The following is an 18,707-nucleotide window of genomic DNA, read 5'->3' as shown; positions in this document are numbered from 1 at the left end:
ATTGATCCAGTACCCACAGCTTCCTTCATCTCACATTGATTCTTCTTTGTGTGCCAATGAGCTTCCCAATTTCACTCTTGATTGGCCCAATGTTGAGATTGTGCCTGTTTGTCCTGGAGTATAACTCCCACCATCCCACTGCCACTGCACGCCCAAGAACGTTATCAAACGCCATATGGAATTCCATTTAGACAACATACAAATTAGACATTTTCCACATTCATCTTGTCAGTGACATCCTCAAAGGTTTCACCGAGATTTGTCAGGCAAAATCCACCTTTCACAAATTTATGTTAAATTCTCTAATCAGCTTATTTTGTTCAAATACTCCTTGAGAATTGATTCCACCAACTTTCCCACAACACATGTTGACAGGTCTATAGTTTTCTGTTCCCCTCCACTCTATTCTTAAATAATGCCTGTATTCCACTTACCATTATCAAATACTCTCCTCCTTTAGTTCCTCCTACATATCCAATTTCTGCTTGTCCACAAATTGCTTCTGTCCTTTCTCCTATCACATGAAAATCCCAAAGGAATAATCCATGACCCTCAACTCTTCCTCAGTTACATGGTGATATCAGACACGGTGTCCGATTTCATATGCACAGTGCTAATACCCAGTTCGCTCTCTTCACTATCTCTCTTTACTGTTTCTGTGCTTGGCTAACATGAGTCATCCAGTTTGACATCAGGAAGACTCATCCCCGGTTTTCACTCCGTTTGGCAGAAATTGGGAGAGGGGGTGGGAGAGTTAAACTGCATGCAGAAACATATCCCCTCTGACAGCAAAGCTTTTCCACTGCATCAGAACATTAATCGAAAATTTTGATCAGGCAAGCGGGGACACCCATAGGATAGCCGGGAGGTCCTCTTTCAAATGAAAAGTCAGGATTCAATTGGCAATCTTAATTGGAGACCCAAGAAAAGGAGTCGTTTTGGCTTCCCAGTCCAGCCAGACCTGCCAGGAGGACCATGGTGGGCCAAAAGAGGCAGGCAGATTTTCGGGCCTGACGAAAGTCTTCGACTTCCTTACTTGTCTCAAGCTCACACATACACACACACCCACCCCACTCTTCCTTAAGTCCAGAGGCGCCAGCTGCTGAATCCCACCCCTGCCTTGGTTCAGGCAGGCTACCAGGGAGGTTTGTGGAAATGACCATTAGATCAGCAGAGCCTCTACATTCCCAGACTCCCCAACTCTGCCACCTGCTTCATGGTTTACATGCACTGTACCCTCCATCCCTTTAAAATCAGAGCCACCGGACAGGATTTTCCATTCCTGTTGATGTTAGATCGGTTCGGCAATGGGAGTGGAAAATATCATGAGAAGCACAAAGTCACATTTTATGCCGACATGAGAGCTTGCCGCGATTGGCCCCACCCTCACCCACCCCATTCAGCTTTCCAGTATCATTCTTCCCATTAAAAATAACACAAATAGATGAGATTTAAGTATTGTTCAAGTAAGAGAACTTTTTAATTATAAAAAGTGTACAGAAAAAGGAAATGGAAAAGACTACTATAATTTTTTTTGTCTGTTTGTGCCTTTTGCAAATAAACAATTATTATTTTGTGGTTTCACTCTTCAACACAATAAAAATGTTCTCAGGGTTTCTGTCAGTATTCCTGAGAGGTCTAAAGGGTCGGGAAGGTTTGGGAAACACTGACTTGCATAGTTTATGCAGCTTTCTGTCAATCTCCCACCAAAGTTATGGGGAAAAAACGTTAAAGAAATTCCCAATGGTGACATTTAGTTCCGAAAAAATAAGTTTGGAGGAAAAAATGGTCACCTTACCAATTTCATCTGCAACCTTTATTAGCTTCTCCTTAGTTCTGCTGATAAGAACAATATTTAAACCACGCTTGGCAAACTGTGGAGAAAAGAAATACTGGATAGCATCATGTGCCTTTAAAACGGTTACAAACTGACCCAGTTCCTCTCTGATCAATACTACTAGCACTCAATTCAGAGGTAATCTCACTGAGAGAAATATTACAGGACCAGCTACAGACCTAGATGGACCTGGATGCAAATCTGTGCTGGGAAAGGCAATTTACAGGTAAATGAAATATAAAATGTAATGACTTCAATCAGGCCATTGAGGTTGGCCTATTGAAATATGAGGAGGCAATTGAGGGCCAACCAGGGAGTCTTTTCCTTGTATTTAACCGGGAGTGTCAGTTTCACTGGCACTCCAGGGGGTAGACTGCTGACTGGTAGCACTCTGTGTACTGCTGTTAGGAATTGTAAATAAAAGGATTCTGGTGAAGGGACTTTTGCCTCCAAAGACTTACTACATAAAGAGAAGGAATCAATTAGATTGGAGTGTCACAATAGGGAGCTAAAAACTCAGGAAGCTTTTAGAAAGCCCAAAAAACATTTTGAAACTTTAGCCAAGGCTGACAGCAGGAGATGCAACACTGTCATAACATGCTATGATACTATCCCCAGAATAGGGAGACAGTGGCGTAGTGGTATTGTCACTGGACTAGTAAACCAAAGACCCTGGGCAGATGGTGGAATTTCAATTCAATAAAAATCTGGCATTAAAAGTCTCGCGATGACCATGAAACCATTATCAACTGTTGTAAAAACCCATCCGGTTCCTTTAAGGAAGAAAATTTACACTCTTAATTGCCCTCTGAAATGGCGTAGCAAGTGACTCAGCTCAAGGATATGAGCAACAAATGCTGGCCTTGTCAGCTATGCCCGTATCCCTTGATGGAATTTTAAAAACCATCATTGCAACATACCTGCAAAAAGATAGAGCCAAGTTTCAAAGCACAACTGATTGTTGTGATCTTTTTATGTCCCTGAAGCAAATGGCACAGCCTGAACCTGCTTCTTTTTCATTGCTGGCTCAGCTCCTAAGCAGATATCTGATCTGTGGCTATTTGAACAGTTGAGACCAAGCATAGAATACTGGCGCTCGGTCACCTCCACCTACATTCTTTCATGGTGCATTATGAAATGCAAACTGAATTGTTGGTGAAAACCAGGTAGAGAGTACAAATAGAACATAGAACATAGAAGTCAGCAATGTGCTCACCACATGATAAATTTAGGAAGGACAGGAAGATATCGACTCAGAACCAAATGTTCAAATGCCCAGTATCAGTGTCCTTGTTTTAGTTAAAGATAATGACAAGTCAGAACATGCAGATACCAATTGGGGTTTTACATTGCACCACTTGAAACCACTGGTCTAAAATGATTTGTTGTGCCTAACTTCAGGGCAGTGACATGGTTCAGTAAATCAAATGCAAAACCAGTTTTTAACCCATCAACAACAATGTGGCCACTCAATGTCAGAATAATTATTCTCTTCAGAAAACATACCTGAAAATTCCTGACATGCAAACAATTGCAGCTTAAATAAAATCAAAAGAAACTCAAAGAAAGCAATTGGGAGTTTTGTAACTTATGCAAAATGAAGAAATCATGGTGAGAACTCACCTCGAATGCATATGCTTTTCCAATGCCATCTGTACCACCAGTGATGACTGAAAATAAATAGAATTAAGTGGTAACATATCATAGCATGTCAACTTAAATAAAATTTGTGAATAAAAACTTTTATCTCAAAAAGCAAATAAAGTAGGGATCATGGACTGCAGGGATAAATTTAGTCATTATGCATTCGGGGCAGCACAGTGGCACAGTTGTTAGCACTGCTGCCTCACAGCACCAGGGACCCGAGTTCAATTCTGGCCTTGGGTCACTGTCTATGTGGAGCTTCCATCTTCTCCCCGTGTCTGCGTGGGTTTCCTTTGGGTGCTCTAGTTTCCTCCCACAGTCCAAAAATGTGCGGGTTAGGTTGATTGGCCGTGTTAAATTGCCCCTTAGTGTCAGGGAGATTAGCAGAGTAAATACGTGTGGTTACAGGGATAGGGCCTGGGTGGGATTGGTGTTGGTGCCAAATGGCCTCTTTATGCACTGTAGGGAATCTATGATTCTATCTATTATTCACTCCTGGAAATAGCCACACTCACCAAGTTTACACAATGGAAACTCAAGGATGCTAAAAATGATCAGCAAATTATGGGCTTTCCACAAACTCAGAATTATTCCTTGTACGCAAGGAATTTGCATTTTTGAACCTTTACTGAGAGGTGTGTGATCATTTATTGTCAATGACAATTACATTTTCTGCAGATATACAACAGTGCTGGTTGTATAAATCGTGAGGCTGGTTTCTCAACAACTGTCATATATTTAAGAGGTTGCATGATGGCTTTAAAAGGTCACATGACTTGATCATGAGGTCATTGGGTGTTTCACAGGCTTCTGTCTTAGTTTTTATTTTCTGTTCTGTGCAAAGAATATCCCTCTCAATAAACCTGCTGTGTGTTACTTTGAACCTATGTGTGCAAACCGCATCTCATGAAGTAAGCAGGAGTAAATCATTCAGCCCTTGAGCCTCCTCAGGCAGTCAATAAGATTTGTTAATTTGTTAAATGTGTCCAGGAAGGTTTTCTCGAACAACATGTAGATAGTCTGACTAGAGAGAGGGCTATTCTGGACCTGGTTCTAGGGAATGCACTCGGCCAGGTCATCAAAGTTGCAAATGGGGAACATGTGGCGAACAGTGACCACAATTCCATATGTTTTCGAATATTCATGGTAAAGGACAAGTGTTGTCCTAGGGTTAAGGTATTAAATTGGGGAAAGGCTAACTACAGATTAGGCAGGATTTGGAGACTGGTGTTTGGAAGAAGCTGTTTGAGGGTACATAAGAACATAAGAAATAGGAGCAGGAGTAGGCTATCTAGCCCCTCAAGCCTGCTCCGCCATTCAATAAGATCATGGCTGATCTGATAGTGGGTTCAGTTCCACTTACTCGCCCGCTCCCCATAACCCTTAATTCCCTTAATGGTTAAAAATCTATCTATCTGTGAGTTAAACACATTTAACGAGATAGCCTCTACTGCTTCATTGGGCAGAGAATTCCAAAGATTCAATACCCTCTTGGAGAAGAAGTTCCTCCTCAACTCTGTTCTAAATTGACTCCCCCGTATTTTGAGGCTATGCCCCCTAGTTCTTGTTTCCATTGTAAGTGGAAATAACCTCGCTGCTTCTACCCTGTCTCGCCCTTTCATTATCTTATATGTCTCTATAAGATCCCCCCTCAACCTTCTAAACTCCAATGAGTACAGGCCCAGTCTACTCAATCTCTCCTCATAAGCTAACTCCCCCATCTCCGGAATCAACCTGGTGAACCTTCTCTGCACCCCTTCCAAAGCTAATATATCCTTTCTTAAATAAGGGGACCAAAATTGTACACAGTGCTCTAGGTGCGGCCTCACCCTGTACAGTTGCAGCATGACCTCCCTGCTTTTATACTCCATCCCTCTCGTGATAAAGGCCAACATTCCATTTGCCTTCTTGATTACCTGCTGCACCTGCAAACTGCATTTTTGTGATTCATGCACAAGGACCCCCAGGTCCCTCTGCACAGTAGCATGTTGTAATTTTTCACCGTTTAAATAATAGTCCATTTTATTATTATTCCTTCCAAAGTGGATAACCTCACACTTACCAACGTTATACTCCATCTGCCAGATCCTTGCCCACTCACTTAGCCTATCCAAATCTCTCTGCAGACTCTCTGTGTCCTCCACGCAATTTGCTTCCCCACTCATCTTTGTGTCATCCGCAAACTTTGTTACCCTACACTCGGTCCCCTCCTCCAGATCGTCTATATATATGGTAAATAGTTGAGGGCCAAGCACCAATCCCTGCGGCACGCCACTAGTCACTGATTGCCAACCGGAAAAGCACCCATTTATTCCGACTCTCTGCTTTCTGTTAGATAGCCAATCCTCAATCCACGCTAACACTTTACCCCCAACTCCGTGTACCCTGTAAATCCACATCTGGCATGTGGGAGTATTTTAGGGAGCAGTTCACCGGAGTGCAGGACAGGCATGTGCCTGTGAAAAGGAAGGACAGGAAAGGCAGGATTGGGAACTGTGGATGACCAGGGAAATTGCGAGCCCAATCGAAAAGAAAAAGGATGCATACATAAGGTCTAGGCAACTAAAAACAGATGAAGCACTTGAAGAATACAGGGAAAGTAGAAAAGAACTCAAACAGGGAGATAGGAGGGCAAAAAGGGGTCACAAAATGTCCTTGACAGACAGGATTAAGGAGAATCCCAAGGCATTTTATACATATATTAGGAACAAGAGGGTGGCTAGAGAAAGAGTTGGTCCACTCAAGGACAAAGGAAAGAAATTATGCATAGAACCAAAGGAAGTGGGTGATATCCTTAATGAGTGCTTTGCATTGGTATTCACAAAGGAGAGGGACACGTTGATTGATGGTGTCTCGGAGAGGTAAGCAAACCCCCTAGAGCAAGTCATCATTACGAGGGAGGAAGTGTTAGGTGTACGAAAAAGCATTGAGGCAGACAAATCCCCAGGGCCAGATGTCATCTATCCCAGATTACTGAGAGAGACAAGGGAGGAAATTACTGGGCCTCTAACAGAAATCTTTGTTTCCTCATTGGCCATTCGTGAGGTCCCAGAGGATTGGAGGATACCCAATGTTGTCCCGTTGTTTAAGAAGGGTAGCAAGGATAACCCGAATAATTATAGGCCAGTGAGCTTGATGTCAGTGATAGTGAAATTGTTGGAGACGATTCTTAACGTTAGGATCTATACACATTTGGAACTGAATGGTCTTATTAGCAACAGACACCATAATTTTGTACGAGAGAGGTCATGTCTCACTAATTTGATTAAGTTTTTTGAGGAGGTGACTAAAATGATTGATGAGGGAAGGGCTGTGGATGTTGTCTACATGGACTTTAGTAAAGCATTTGACAAGGTCCCACATGGCAGGCTGGTGCAAAAGTTTAAATCACACGGGATCAAGGATGAGCTAGCTAGCTAGATTCAGAAGTGGCTTGGCCATAGAAGACAGAGGATAGCGGTGGAAGGGTGATTTATGAACGGAGGTTTGTAACTAATGGTGTTCACAGTGATCAGTGTTGGGACCTCTGTTGTTTGTAATATATATAAATGACGTGGAAGAAAATGTAGCTAGTCTGATTAGCACGTTTGCGGATGATGCTAAGATTGCTGGAGTTGTGGATAGTGATGAAGATTGTCAGAGAATACAACAGGACATAGATAGGCTGGAAAATTGGGCAGAGAAATGGCAGATGAAATTTAATATGGACAAATTGGATGGTAGATCCAATTCAGGTGGGAGCTATAAAATAAATGGCAGAACAATCAGGAGCATAGACACACAGAGAGATCTGGGAGTACAGGTCCACAGATCCTTAAAATGGCAACACATGTGGAAAAGGTGATGAAAAAAGCATATGGCATGCTTGCCTTCATCGGCCGGGGCATCAAGTATAAAAGTTGGTAAAATATGTTACAGTTATATAAAACATTGGTTCGGGCACATTTGGAATTCTGTGTCCAATTCTGGTTGTCACACGACCAGAAGGGCAGGGAGGCTTTGGAGGGAGTACAGAAAAGGTTTACCAGGATGTTGCCTGGTATGGAAGGTATTAGCTATGAGGAGAGTCATAAAGTCATAGAGGTTTACAGCATGGAAACAGGTCCTTCGGCCCAACTTGTCCATGCCGCCCTTTTTTTTTAACGACTAAGCTGGTCCCAATTACCCGCATTTGGCCCATATCCCTCGATAGTCATCTTACTCATGTAACTGTCTAAATGCTTTTTAAAAGACAAAATTGTACCCGCTTTGACTACTACCTCTGGCAGGTTGTTCCAGACACTCACCACCCTCTGTGTGAAAAAATTGCCTCTCTAGACTTTTTGTATCTCTCCCCTCTCACCTTAAACCTATCCCCCCTAGTTTTAGACTCCCATATCTTTGGGAAAAGATACTGACTATCTCGCTGATTTATGCCACTCATTATTTTATAGACCTCTATAAGATCACCCCTAAGCCTCCTACGCTCCAGAGAAAAAAGTCCCAATCTATCCAGCCTTTCTTTATAACTCAAACTATTAAGTCCTGATAGCATCCTGGTAGAGACTGAATAAACTGGGATTGTTCTCCCTGGAAAGATGGGAATAGAGGGATACAGGCGGTTGGTCTAGATAGGACAAGGTGATCAGCACAGGCTTGGCGGGCCGAAGGGCCTGTTCCTGTGCTGTACTGTTCTTTGTTAATTAAGATCATGGCTGATCTAATTTTAACCTCAACTTCACATTCCTGCCGATCCCCCAGTAACCGTTCATCCTCTGGCTTATCAAGAATCCATAACCCTGCCTTAAAGATATTCAAAGACTCCACCTCAACCAGCTTCTAAGGAAAAGAATTTTGAAGTTTCACAACCCTCGAAGAGAAAAATATTTTCCTCATTTCTGCCTTAAATGAGCAACCCATTTATCCTCTCAACATTAACCCTGTCAACTTCCTTCAGGATCTTTTATGTTTGAATCAAGTTGCCTTTTACTCTTCTAAACTCCAGTGGATACAAGCATAACCTGTCCAACCATTCCCATAAAACAATCCGTCCATTCTAGGTGCTGGTCTAGTAAGTCTTCTCTGAACTGCTTCCAATGTATTTACATCTTTTTCTGAATAAGAAGATGAAAATTGTACACAGTATTCTAGATGTCGTCTCACCAATACCCTGTATAGTTAAAGCATAACCTCCCTACTCTTGTATTCAATTCCCCTTGCAATAAATGATAACATTCTATTAGCTTTGCTAATTACTTGCTAAGCCTGCTTACTAACCTCTTTCTATGTATGCACCAGGGCACCCAAATCCCTCTGCATCTCAGAGCTCTGCAATCTCTCACCATTTAGATAGAAACATAGAAAATAGGAGGAATGGGCCATTCAGCCTTTCAAGCCTGCTCCGCCATTTTCAACATGATCATAGATGATCCTCTATCTCAATGCCATACCATACACCAGCATTCTCCCAAAGGAATCAGCCTGCTGAATATTTGCTGCACTCTCTATGGCAAGCATATCCTTTCTTAGATAAGGAGACCAAAACTGCACACAATACTCACTATTCTCTCACCAAGGCCCTGCAGAGCTACAGTAGGACATTCTTGCTCCTGTACTCAAGTCCTCTTGCAATGAAGGCCAACATAATATTTCCTTCCTAATTGTTTGCTGCACCTGCATGTTGCTTTCAGTGACTGGTGTACAAGGACATCCTTTGCACGGCAACATTTCCCACTCTATTACCGTTTAAATAATACTATGCCATTCTGTTTCTCCATCCAGAATAGATAACTTCACATTTATCCATGTTATACTGCATCTGCCATGTATTTGCCCACTCACTCAACTTGTCTAAATTACCTTGAAGCCTCTTAACATCCTGCTCACCATTCACCTTCCCATGAGGTTTCATGTCATCAGGAAACTTAGGAATATTACCTTTGGTTCCTTCATCCAAATCATTGATATATATTGTGAATTGCTGAGTACCAAGCACTGATTCCTGTGGGACCCCACTAGTCGCTGTCTACCACTTTGAAAAAGACCCATTTATCCCTACTCTCTGTTTCCTGTCTAACTAATTCTCAATCCATGCCAATATTACCCCCAATATTACCCAAAATTCATATTACCCCCAAACCCATGTGCTTTAATTTTGCACACTAAACTCTTATGTAGGGCTTTTCAAGAGCTTTCTGAAAATCCAAATGCATCACATCCAGTGGTACACCTTTATCTATCCCCCTAGCTATGTCCTCAAAAAAACTGCAGGTTTGTCAAACATGATTTCCCTGTCATAAATCCACGCTAGCTTTGTCTAATCCCATTGATATTTTCTAAGTGTCTTGATATTGCATCCTTTATAATAGACTCTAGCATTTTCCCTTTTACTGATGTTAGGTTAACTGGTCTGCAATTCCCTGTTTTCTCCCTCCCTCCTTTGCCACCCTCCAATCTGTCGGGACTATTCCAGAATCTACAGAACTTTGGAAGGTGACAACCAATCCATCCACTATTTCTATGGCTCCCACCTTTAGTATCCTGGGATACAGATTATTAGCCCTGGGGATTTATCGGCTTTCAGTTCCTTTAATTTCTCCAGCACTATTTTCCTAGTAATACTCATAGAATCACAGAATCCCTACAGTGCAGTAGGAGGCCATTCAGCCCATCAAGTCTGCACCGACCACAATCCCACCTAGGCCCTATTCCCGTAACCCTACATATTTACCCTGCTAATCCCCTGACACTAGGGTCAATTTAGAATGGCCAATCAACCTAACCCACGCATCTTTGGACTGTGGGAGGAAATCGGAGTACCCGGAGTAAACCCACGCAGACATGGGGAGAATGTGCAAACTTCACACAGCCAGTGACCTGAGGCTGGAATTGAACCCGGGTCCCTGGTGCTGTGGGGCAGCAGCTAACCACTGTGCCACCTACTCAGCACTAATTTCCTTCCTTCTCACTGGACCACTGATTCCTTATCATTTCTGGGAAGTTATTTGTGTCTTCCTCTGTGAAGACAGAACCCAAGTAGTTGTTTAATTGCTCTACCATTTCCTTGTTCTCTATTATAAATTCTCCTGTATTGGACTGTAACAAACCTACATTTGTCTTCATTAATCTTTTCTTTATATACTTATAGAAACTTTTGCAGTCTGCTGTTATGTTCCTTGCAAGTTAATCTCATACTCTATTTTCCCCTTTTTAACCTTTTTGTCCTCTGAACTTTCCCCAATCCTCAGGATTGCTACTTTTTCTAGCAACTTTATATGACTCCTCTTTGGATCTAATACTATGCTTCATTCCTTTCATAAGCCATGGTTGGGCAGCTTTTCTTGTTTTGGCTCCAGAAAGGAATGTATGACTGTTGCAATGTATACACTTGTTCCTTAAATATTAGCCATTTGCCTCCATGCTGTCATTCCTTTTAATGAATTTCCCCAATCTATTTTAACCAACTCACGCCTCATACCTCCATCGGCTGGGGATAAATCCCCAGGGCTAATAATCTAAATCCCAGGATACTAAAGGTGGGAGCCATAGAAATAGTGGATGGATTGGTTGTCACCTTCCAAAATTCTGTAGATTCTGGAATAGTCCCGACAGATTGGAGGGTGGCAAAGGAGGGAGGGAGAAAACAGGGAATTGCAGACCAGTTAACCTAACATCAGTAAAAGGGAACATGCTAGACTCTATTATAAAGGATGCAATATCAAGACACTTAGAAAATATCAATGGGATTAGACAAAGCTAGCGGGGATTTATGACAGGGAAATCATGTTTGACAAACCTGCAGTTTTTTTGAGGACATAGCTAGGGGGATAGATAAAGGTGTACCACTGGATGTGATGCATTTGGAGAGGGATTTGGAAGGACGGGAAGGCAGTTGATTCGGGGAGAGAGTGTGATGAACTGGGATGGGGGTTGAAGAGAATGAGAAGTCTTTCAGTGAAAAAGCTGAAGGAGGGAAGCAGTGGAGATCTGAGAAGGTCTTTATGGTATTTGGCTGCACAACAGAGCTATAAGGCAAGACAAGTGGAACAAGACAAGCTGCTCAAAAGGAGGGAAGACCACAGGAACAGGAGACAGACTATGAAAATCGTGGCCTTTACTTACAATTTCCAATGACTATCACACTGGTCCCACTTTGTTTTGCTATTGGGGGTCTTGTTCAGAAATTCAGTCTCCTGAGGCACAGTCCATTCTGCCACTGCTTCCAATTCTCCATGACCTTAAGTTTCACCTCCATTTATCCATCTGACAACTGATTCTGCACATTCCTGGCTCTTCAGTTCCATGGAGATATCTCCAACAGTGCAACCTTCAAACCTTTATGCTTCAAAGAGCTTCTGAACTCTCTTGCTCTCTGTACATGTCTTTGAATCTAGACATCAGCTAGTTCAATGCTCTCAGCTAATACTGTCAATACGTCAACTTTATCTCACCATGATATGTACCTCTGACTAACTTTCCATTGTAAGAAGTTTAACAACACCAGGTTAAAGTCCAACAGGTTTATTTGGTAGCAAAAGCCACACTGTGGCTTTTGCTACCAAATAAACCTGTTGGACTTTAACCTGGTGTTGTTAAACTTCTTACTGTGTTTACCCCAGTCCAATGCCGGCATCTCCACATCATAACTTTCCATTCCCATCAATTGCCTCCATTCTATTCTATCTATTAATAGAGCATATTTATTCTTATGTTGCCATACCAATGCTCCCAATGTCCATTCACAAGCACAACTTGGTTGTCACTCCAGACCCAAGTCCATGAATTCTATTTGCTTCCAAAGTCATTCCTCTGTTGTCCTTTTCTTCCTTCTTTCCTTCCATTTCTCCCGACTTTGGCACTCTAACCCCCTACCCCAGCTCTCTGCAAATTCCTACCCCAAGGCTTCATGTTCCCTGTTGCGATCCCAGAGTTGGCATCCTGCTTGGTAAACTTATTGATTTCCTCTGTGCCTCACGTACCATCTTCCAAAAAGCCCACAAGGAGCTAACTCATCACTATCTCTTAAGGAGCAACAACCCCAATTCCCACTCTCACTGGCCTTCCCATCCGGCTCACCTACTGCGTGTTAATCCTGCCAACATTGTAGTTCCACTCATGCCTCTCAGTGCAGAGTTTACAAACATTGCCAGCAGACCAAGCATCCCTCTCTGTATCTCTCTCCAAAAGACCCTTCTCATACATGAGCTGATTGAAGATGACTACATCAATATTATGACCTTGATGGAAGTTTTGCTGATGGATGATGAGATCTTCCAATGTACTAAAACTTCCCCTCTGGCTACACCCTCCATCACTTGCCCCACACATACCACCACAATATCAAAAAAAAAATCACACTTTGTCTTCCTCTCACTTCTCAAACAATCTCAACTTCCATCTCAACACATCAAAGCCCTCTTTCAAGTTCACCATCCTTCTATCCACCATGCTACGATATTGACCTTTATTCATGAGTTCTTTCCAACTTGGTCTCCACCCCCATCGTGTTAAACATAGATCAGGTCATTAGAAAAGCAAAATACTGTAGATCCAAAATAAAGCCAGAAAGTGCTAGCAACACTCAGCCCGACTGGGAGCAGCTGAAGAAAGATAAACAGAGTTAATGGGCAGAATTCTATCAGCCATGATGGTGGATTGGGACAGGGTGAGGATGGCTTTGCTGAACAGGGCATATCTGGTCAGTGTTCTGATGCCACTTCCAACCAAGGTTGCCAGAGGTAGATGAGTAATGGAAGCAACTGCCTGCCCAGCAGCAGCAGGTAGTCAATCAGTGCCAATTAGTCAGCCAATTGGGATTGAGGATGTCACCAGGATCGCATACCGATCCCAAGCTGTGGTGACTCCAATGGGTTCCTGGCAGCAGCATCCCTGAGGCAGGCCAAGGGTGTCAACAAAGCCTTTTATTTATACAAATACCAGACCCCCCCCCCCCCCCCTCAACCCCTCTCCTTTCAACGTGGAACCACTTCTGTCACAGGGCATTTATATCTTCAGAAAGCAGTCGCAGCTTGTAGATCCCTCGCTTTCTCCTGCCTGCTGTGGCAGCAGCCACCATTCCTCGTCCTACCAGCAGGACAATGTAACAAGCCTTCCCACTGGTCCAAATGGGTACATGTCCTGCCCATCATCATTAATTGGACAGCTCACCCAGAGGCAGCCTCTTCAATGGAAAAATGGGGAAATGTTTCCTTTTGCCAACAATCCTAAATCTGTATTCTCCAGCTATCAACCTTTCTGACATTGGAGACAGTTTCCCTTCATTCACTCTATCAAAATCCTGCATGATTTTGAATGCTTCCATCAAGTTTCCTCTGAACCTTCTCCTCACTCAGAACAACCTCTCATCTCACCATATACCTGAAGTCTTTCGTCCAATCCAGTGAAATCTCCTTTGCCTCTTAACAACCTTCTTCAAATGTGGTGGACAGAATTGGCCATAGTACATCAGTTGGAGATGACCAGTATTTTATAAAGGATTAGGATAACTAAACCACCAAACATCCCATCTGCCTAAACATTCCAGCATCAGTCTGCAGTTCAGACATTGCACGTATTCACCATTTCGGAATGCATCAAATCGGAGTGGAAGCAACTCATCCTCAAACCCAAGAGGAAGGGGATAAGCAGTATGGCTTGTAGCCACACTGCATTGTCTGAGCCCGTTTGGACTTCCCCTACAACCCTGACCTCACCATTATTTAGAAACATGGTTTCATTGCTGATTGTGATGACGACAACATTGGAACCAATATCAAAATAAGCCAGTAAACTACCAAGAGCACTGCTGACAAACTGGGGGGGGGGGGGGGGTTGAGAGGAGACAGAGGGAGAGAGAGAGATCGCAAAGTAGAGGAAGAAACTGGGGAAGGCAGGATTCATGTCAGCCTGTGATGTACACTATTATGTAATTTTTTTCCAAGTGTTAGGCAGCTTAAGTGACTTACTGAGGAATGGCTCTGATCTTCCTGAAGCTGCGATGCAATGGTGAGATGTAAGTTTGTTTTTATTATTTTTATAATTTGCTGTATATTGCGAAAAGTCAAAGAATTGTACAAAAAATTGCAACCTGGCGTGAACTTAGTTATGATGTGGAGAGTGTCAGGAGACCTTTTGCGATCCGTGCATATCTTGTGAACTTAGTTGCGTGAACGTCTTTGCGGTACTAGATTATGCTCAGTTTTTTATTCTGTAGGTAAAAGTTTCAAAACACAAGACGAATGATATTTTCAACTTTTAACATCATGCTTAAGTTTTTTTCTCTTTTAATTATTTGCATTTCACGGTGGGGGTTGGGGGGGGCACAAGCGTAGGGAAGCGGGGGGAGAGATCTAGAATTACAATTCACGAAATTGGGCACTCTTTTTGGAAGAGCACTGTTATAAAGGATAGGAATTTGAGCTACGCCCGATTTGTAATTATTCTGAACTCCAGACCAAATTCTGGTGGAACTAGATGCTGTCACAAGATATTTATGTCAATTAGGTACTTATGAAATGAGAAAAGAATTCAGCTCCGCAGCCTCCAAACACCCCAAAGCACTTAACAGACATTTTTTTGTGTGTGTTGTTTGCAAAATGGATCCCAATTCATGGGGGAGAAATAACTTTGGGCAGACCCAAATGGAGAAGTTTCTGTCATTAATGGATTGCAACATTTGGGGAGAACCAGTGTCTTCTGGACAAGTGAGCGCTGCACAAAGCCAACAGATCCCTCTAACGCTATGTGGTATCCGCACTCGGCTATGCAAACTCGGTCCACTGTCACATACAAGACAACCTCATCTGTGAACCAGTCTTTCCTTTTCAACTGTTGAACACACATCCGTCAATAGGATGGGAGAATCCAACATCAATGTAGGGAATGCACACAAAAATTTGCACACAGCAACCATAATGACCACATCATCAATGTGTCGGTGCTGAAGTGATAAATGTAGACTGGGACGTGGGGGAGAACATCTTGTTCTTCTGTGAAAGAGTGTCAGGAGACCTTTTGCGATCCGTGCATATCTTGTGACAGCATCTAGTTCCACCAGAATTTGGTCTGGAGTTCAGAATAATTACAAATCGGGCGCAGCTCAAATTCCTATCCATTATAACAGTGCTCTTCCAAAAAGAGTGCCCAATTTCGTGAATTGTAATTCTAGATCTCTCCCCCCGCTTCCCTACGCTTGTGCCCCCCCCCCCCACCGTGAAATGCAAATAATTAAAAGAGAAAAAAACTTAAGCATGATGTTAAAAGTTGAAAATATCATTCGTCTTGTGTTTTGAAACTTTTACCTACAGAATAAAAAACTGAGCATAATCTAGTACCGCAAAGACGTTCACGCAACTAAGTTCACGCCAGGTTGCAAATTCGAAACTTTGTACATATCCCTTATTACATTACATTACATTAGCACGTCTGTTCTAAACATTGCCGAGAATAGTGCAAAACAACGATATGATTGATACCTGCCCATTCGCCCAAGGAACTGAAGAAGGAATTCGGTACTCCAAACCACTTGGTAAGTACAAAATACCTCAAGCATTTCGCTACTTTTAGAAAAAATATGAAAATAGTAAATATGCCAAACAAAACGAATGCATCCTCCAAAAGTGTTTCCATTGCTTCAGTATCACTGACAACTTTAAATAATAACAGTAGCCGGTGATGAGACTGCCTTGGGCTGAGCTGCAACATTTCATGTAACCCAAAGCACCTGTCAATCACATACCGTTGCCACAAGAACCACAAAAAAGACTACCAATCAAAATTGTTGTGGAGATGCTGGCGTTGGACTGGGTTGGGCACAGTGAGAAGTCTCACAACCCCGGGTTCAAGTCTAACAGGTTACTTAAATCAAAATTGAGCCCTGCTTCCACAACATTCGAAAGGAGATGTGTTGTCAGGGCTCAATTCGATTGAGATGACAGTTTAACTGGTCTATTTCTGTGTGTGTATGTGTGGGCGGGGGTGAAATCACCTTTAAACTTCAATTCACTGCCAATCGTGAACAGGGTAAAATCTCCCGTCCCAGGACAGAGCCAATATTCCTCAGAACATGACCCCAGCTGCTAAGGCAGCACAGTGTTCTCCCGTACCCTCCATCAGAGTTTGCAAGGAAAATGGGTGGACAGCTCTTTGGGAACAGTGGGCAGAAACTCCAGTATGTGCTTAGGAATGCATGGATTGTGCATGAGTTGCATGTTCAATTTTAAGCAGTGGAATTAGGACATCTCTCCCTTTCAAGGTCCTGGGGATTTATCTGCCTTCTATCCCATCAACTTTCCCAGCACCATTTCTCCAGTAATATTGATCTCCCTCAGTTTGCCAATTTGAATTTGGTATTTTTCTCCCTAAAATTCAAATCTTATAGGTTCTTGGTAGCTGAGTGCCTGCTTTAAATTGATTGGCCAAAATTTAAACAAATACGGGTTGTCTTGTCAAGACAATTGCTTGACGTTTTGATACAAATGTTTCAGCTTGGACTCTGGATGTACTTTGCATTTTAAACCTCCAAGCACTGAAACAAAACACCAGCTTTTAAGTGGAACACGCAATGTCTTTTCACTCTAGCATTAGTTTTTTTTACATCTTTACCAACATCAAATTCCAACTTCAAGAAACTCAACTTCACAACATTTGAATGAAGGGAGTTTGGATGCTTTAAAATGGCAGAGATTTGGGAGACGAGGTTCACAAGATAATAATAACAGCATTTCAAGGCACCCAAGCCATGGAAAACTTGAATGAAATGGGTTTAGTGGCAAGAAATAAAGAACAAGTGAGTTGAGCTGAGAGGTAAGATTCTTACCTTGATGCATCTGGTGGGGTCAGCGAAATCATTACCCTTAGCAACTGAGAGTTAGCAGTTACTGAAAGTTTCATTCATCCCAGAGTCCGTGCCTCTGTTCACCATTATCCATTGGAGACTTGGAGTATTTAGCATGAACATGACTGAAGAAAGGGAACCTAAACTTGAGAGATCATGGGGGCGATTCTCCAATCCCATGGCGCTAATTTTCTAGCGCAGGGGGCCAGGAGATTTCCACATCAGTCGATTTGTGGGGTTCTTGCGAGCGTTCGCGCCCCGTTTGCGTCTCCCAACCCAAATCAGCGTAACCATCACTTGCATGCTTTTACATACCTTAGCATCTGATTAGCGAGTCTGAGGCAGCAATCTCCACCCTCGTTAGCATCTCCTACCTCTCTGGCATGATGTCACTCTGGCACAGTTGACACTAGGTATATAAAAGTCGGGAGTTGGCGTGGCAGCGTTGAACAGGTGTAAGAAGGGAAGTTTGATGGTGCTGCATACCCCGGAGTACTGGGGAGGTTGGAGGCCGGGCCTGGAGTTTTGCTGTTCTCTGTGTGGAGCTTCCTGCAGATGTTCAGGTTCTGTGCCCTGGCCTTGTGGGGTGGAGTGGGGCCCTTAATGGAGTGCTGGCCAGGCTGCCCTCTGCAATCACTGTGCTGTTCCTTTGTTCTGGCTGTGGTGAGGGACTGGACTGAGTGCTGGGATTTGAGGGAGGGTGGGAGTGCACCATGTGCTGCTTGAGGGCTCATCAGTTCAAGCAGCTGTGTTCCAAGCATGGGTGCTCAGGTTAACATAGACACATGTACTCTGCAGAGAATGGGAACCCATCTTGTGCCCGCACACCAACCTGCATACTCTCCCTGCCAGCCATGTTCACGATGCCAATGACAGGCAACATAATCAGGTGACAAATGGCACCACAGATTGTGTTGTGTTGCCAGCACCCATAAGAAGGGGTACTGGACCCAGTGAGGGATTGGAGGGGTGGGGGTGGTGCTGGGGTAGATACAAGCAATGACATGAATCTATCAATCTTTCTCTCTCTAACCCCGACTGTGCAGAATGTATCTGAGACTGATTGATTTCGAGCTGTCCATCATGGTGGCAGCTAAGGAGGAGGAGGCAGCGGCGGCTCAGGAGGTGGAGGGCACGGGAAGGCCACCGCAGGAGCAGTGGCAAGCGCTCAGGAAGGAGGTCAGGGGGCTCCCGCTGAAGGCCAGGAGGTGGGAGAGCAGTCTCCCAAAAGGGTGGCCAGAAGAAGGAGAATGCGGAGGCCTAGGCATTTATTTGAGGGGCTGTTAGAGGGTATATGCTGTCGCCGAGTCAGACTATCCAAGGGCATGTTCTGGCACCTGTGTGGCACCTGGCACCTGAGGGAGGGGCAGCCACCCGCTCCCAGTAGAAGTTATGGTGATGGCGGCCCTTAAC

The 18,707-nt window shown here is 43.4% G+C and overlaps 1 protein-coding gene across 1 annotated transcript in view; it reads right to left on the bottom strand.

Moving 5' to 3' along the window:
- Window positions 1–18,150, bottom strand: part of hsd17b3 (hydroxysteroid (17-beta) dehydrogenase 3) — a 30,117-nt gene extending 11,967 nt beyond the window's left edge. The window contains exons 1-4 of the mRNA XM_078213869.1: window positions 18,086–18,150; window positions 15,934–16,181; window positions 3,461–3,507; window positions 1,799–1,874 (exon numbers count right to left, since the gene is read on the bottom strand). Coding sequence (XP_078069995.1) covers window positions 1,799–1,874; window positions 3,461–3,507; window positions 15,934–16,181; window positions 18,086–18,150 — 436 coding nt within the window. The remainder of the gene's footprint in view (window positions 1–1,798; window positions 1,875–3,460; window positions 3,508–15,933; window positions 16,182–18,085) is intronic.
- Between the last annotated feature and the right edge of the window lie 557 nt (window positions 18,151–18,707).

This window comes from Mustelus asterias, chromosome 6 (genome assembly GCF_964213995.1).
Source record: "Mustelus asterias chromosome 6, sMusAst1.hap1.1, whole genome shotgun sequence".
NCBI classification, from domain to species: domain Eukaryota; kingdom Metazoa; phylum Chordata; class Chondrichthyes; order Carcharhiniformes; family Triakidae; genus Mustelus; species Mustelus asterias.
This window is presented reverse-complemented; position numbering and strand designations above follow the sequence as displayed.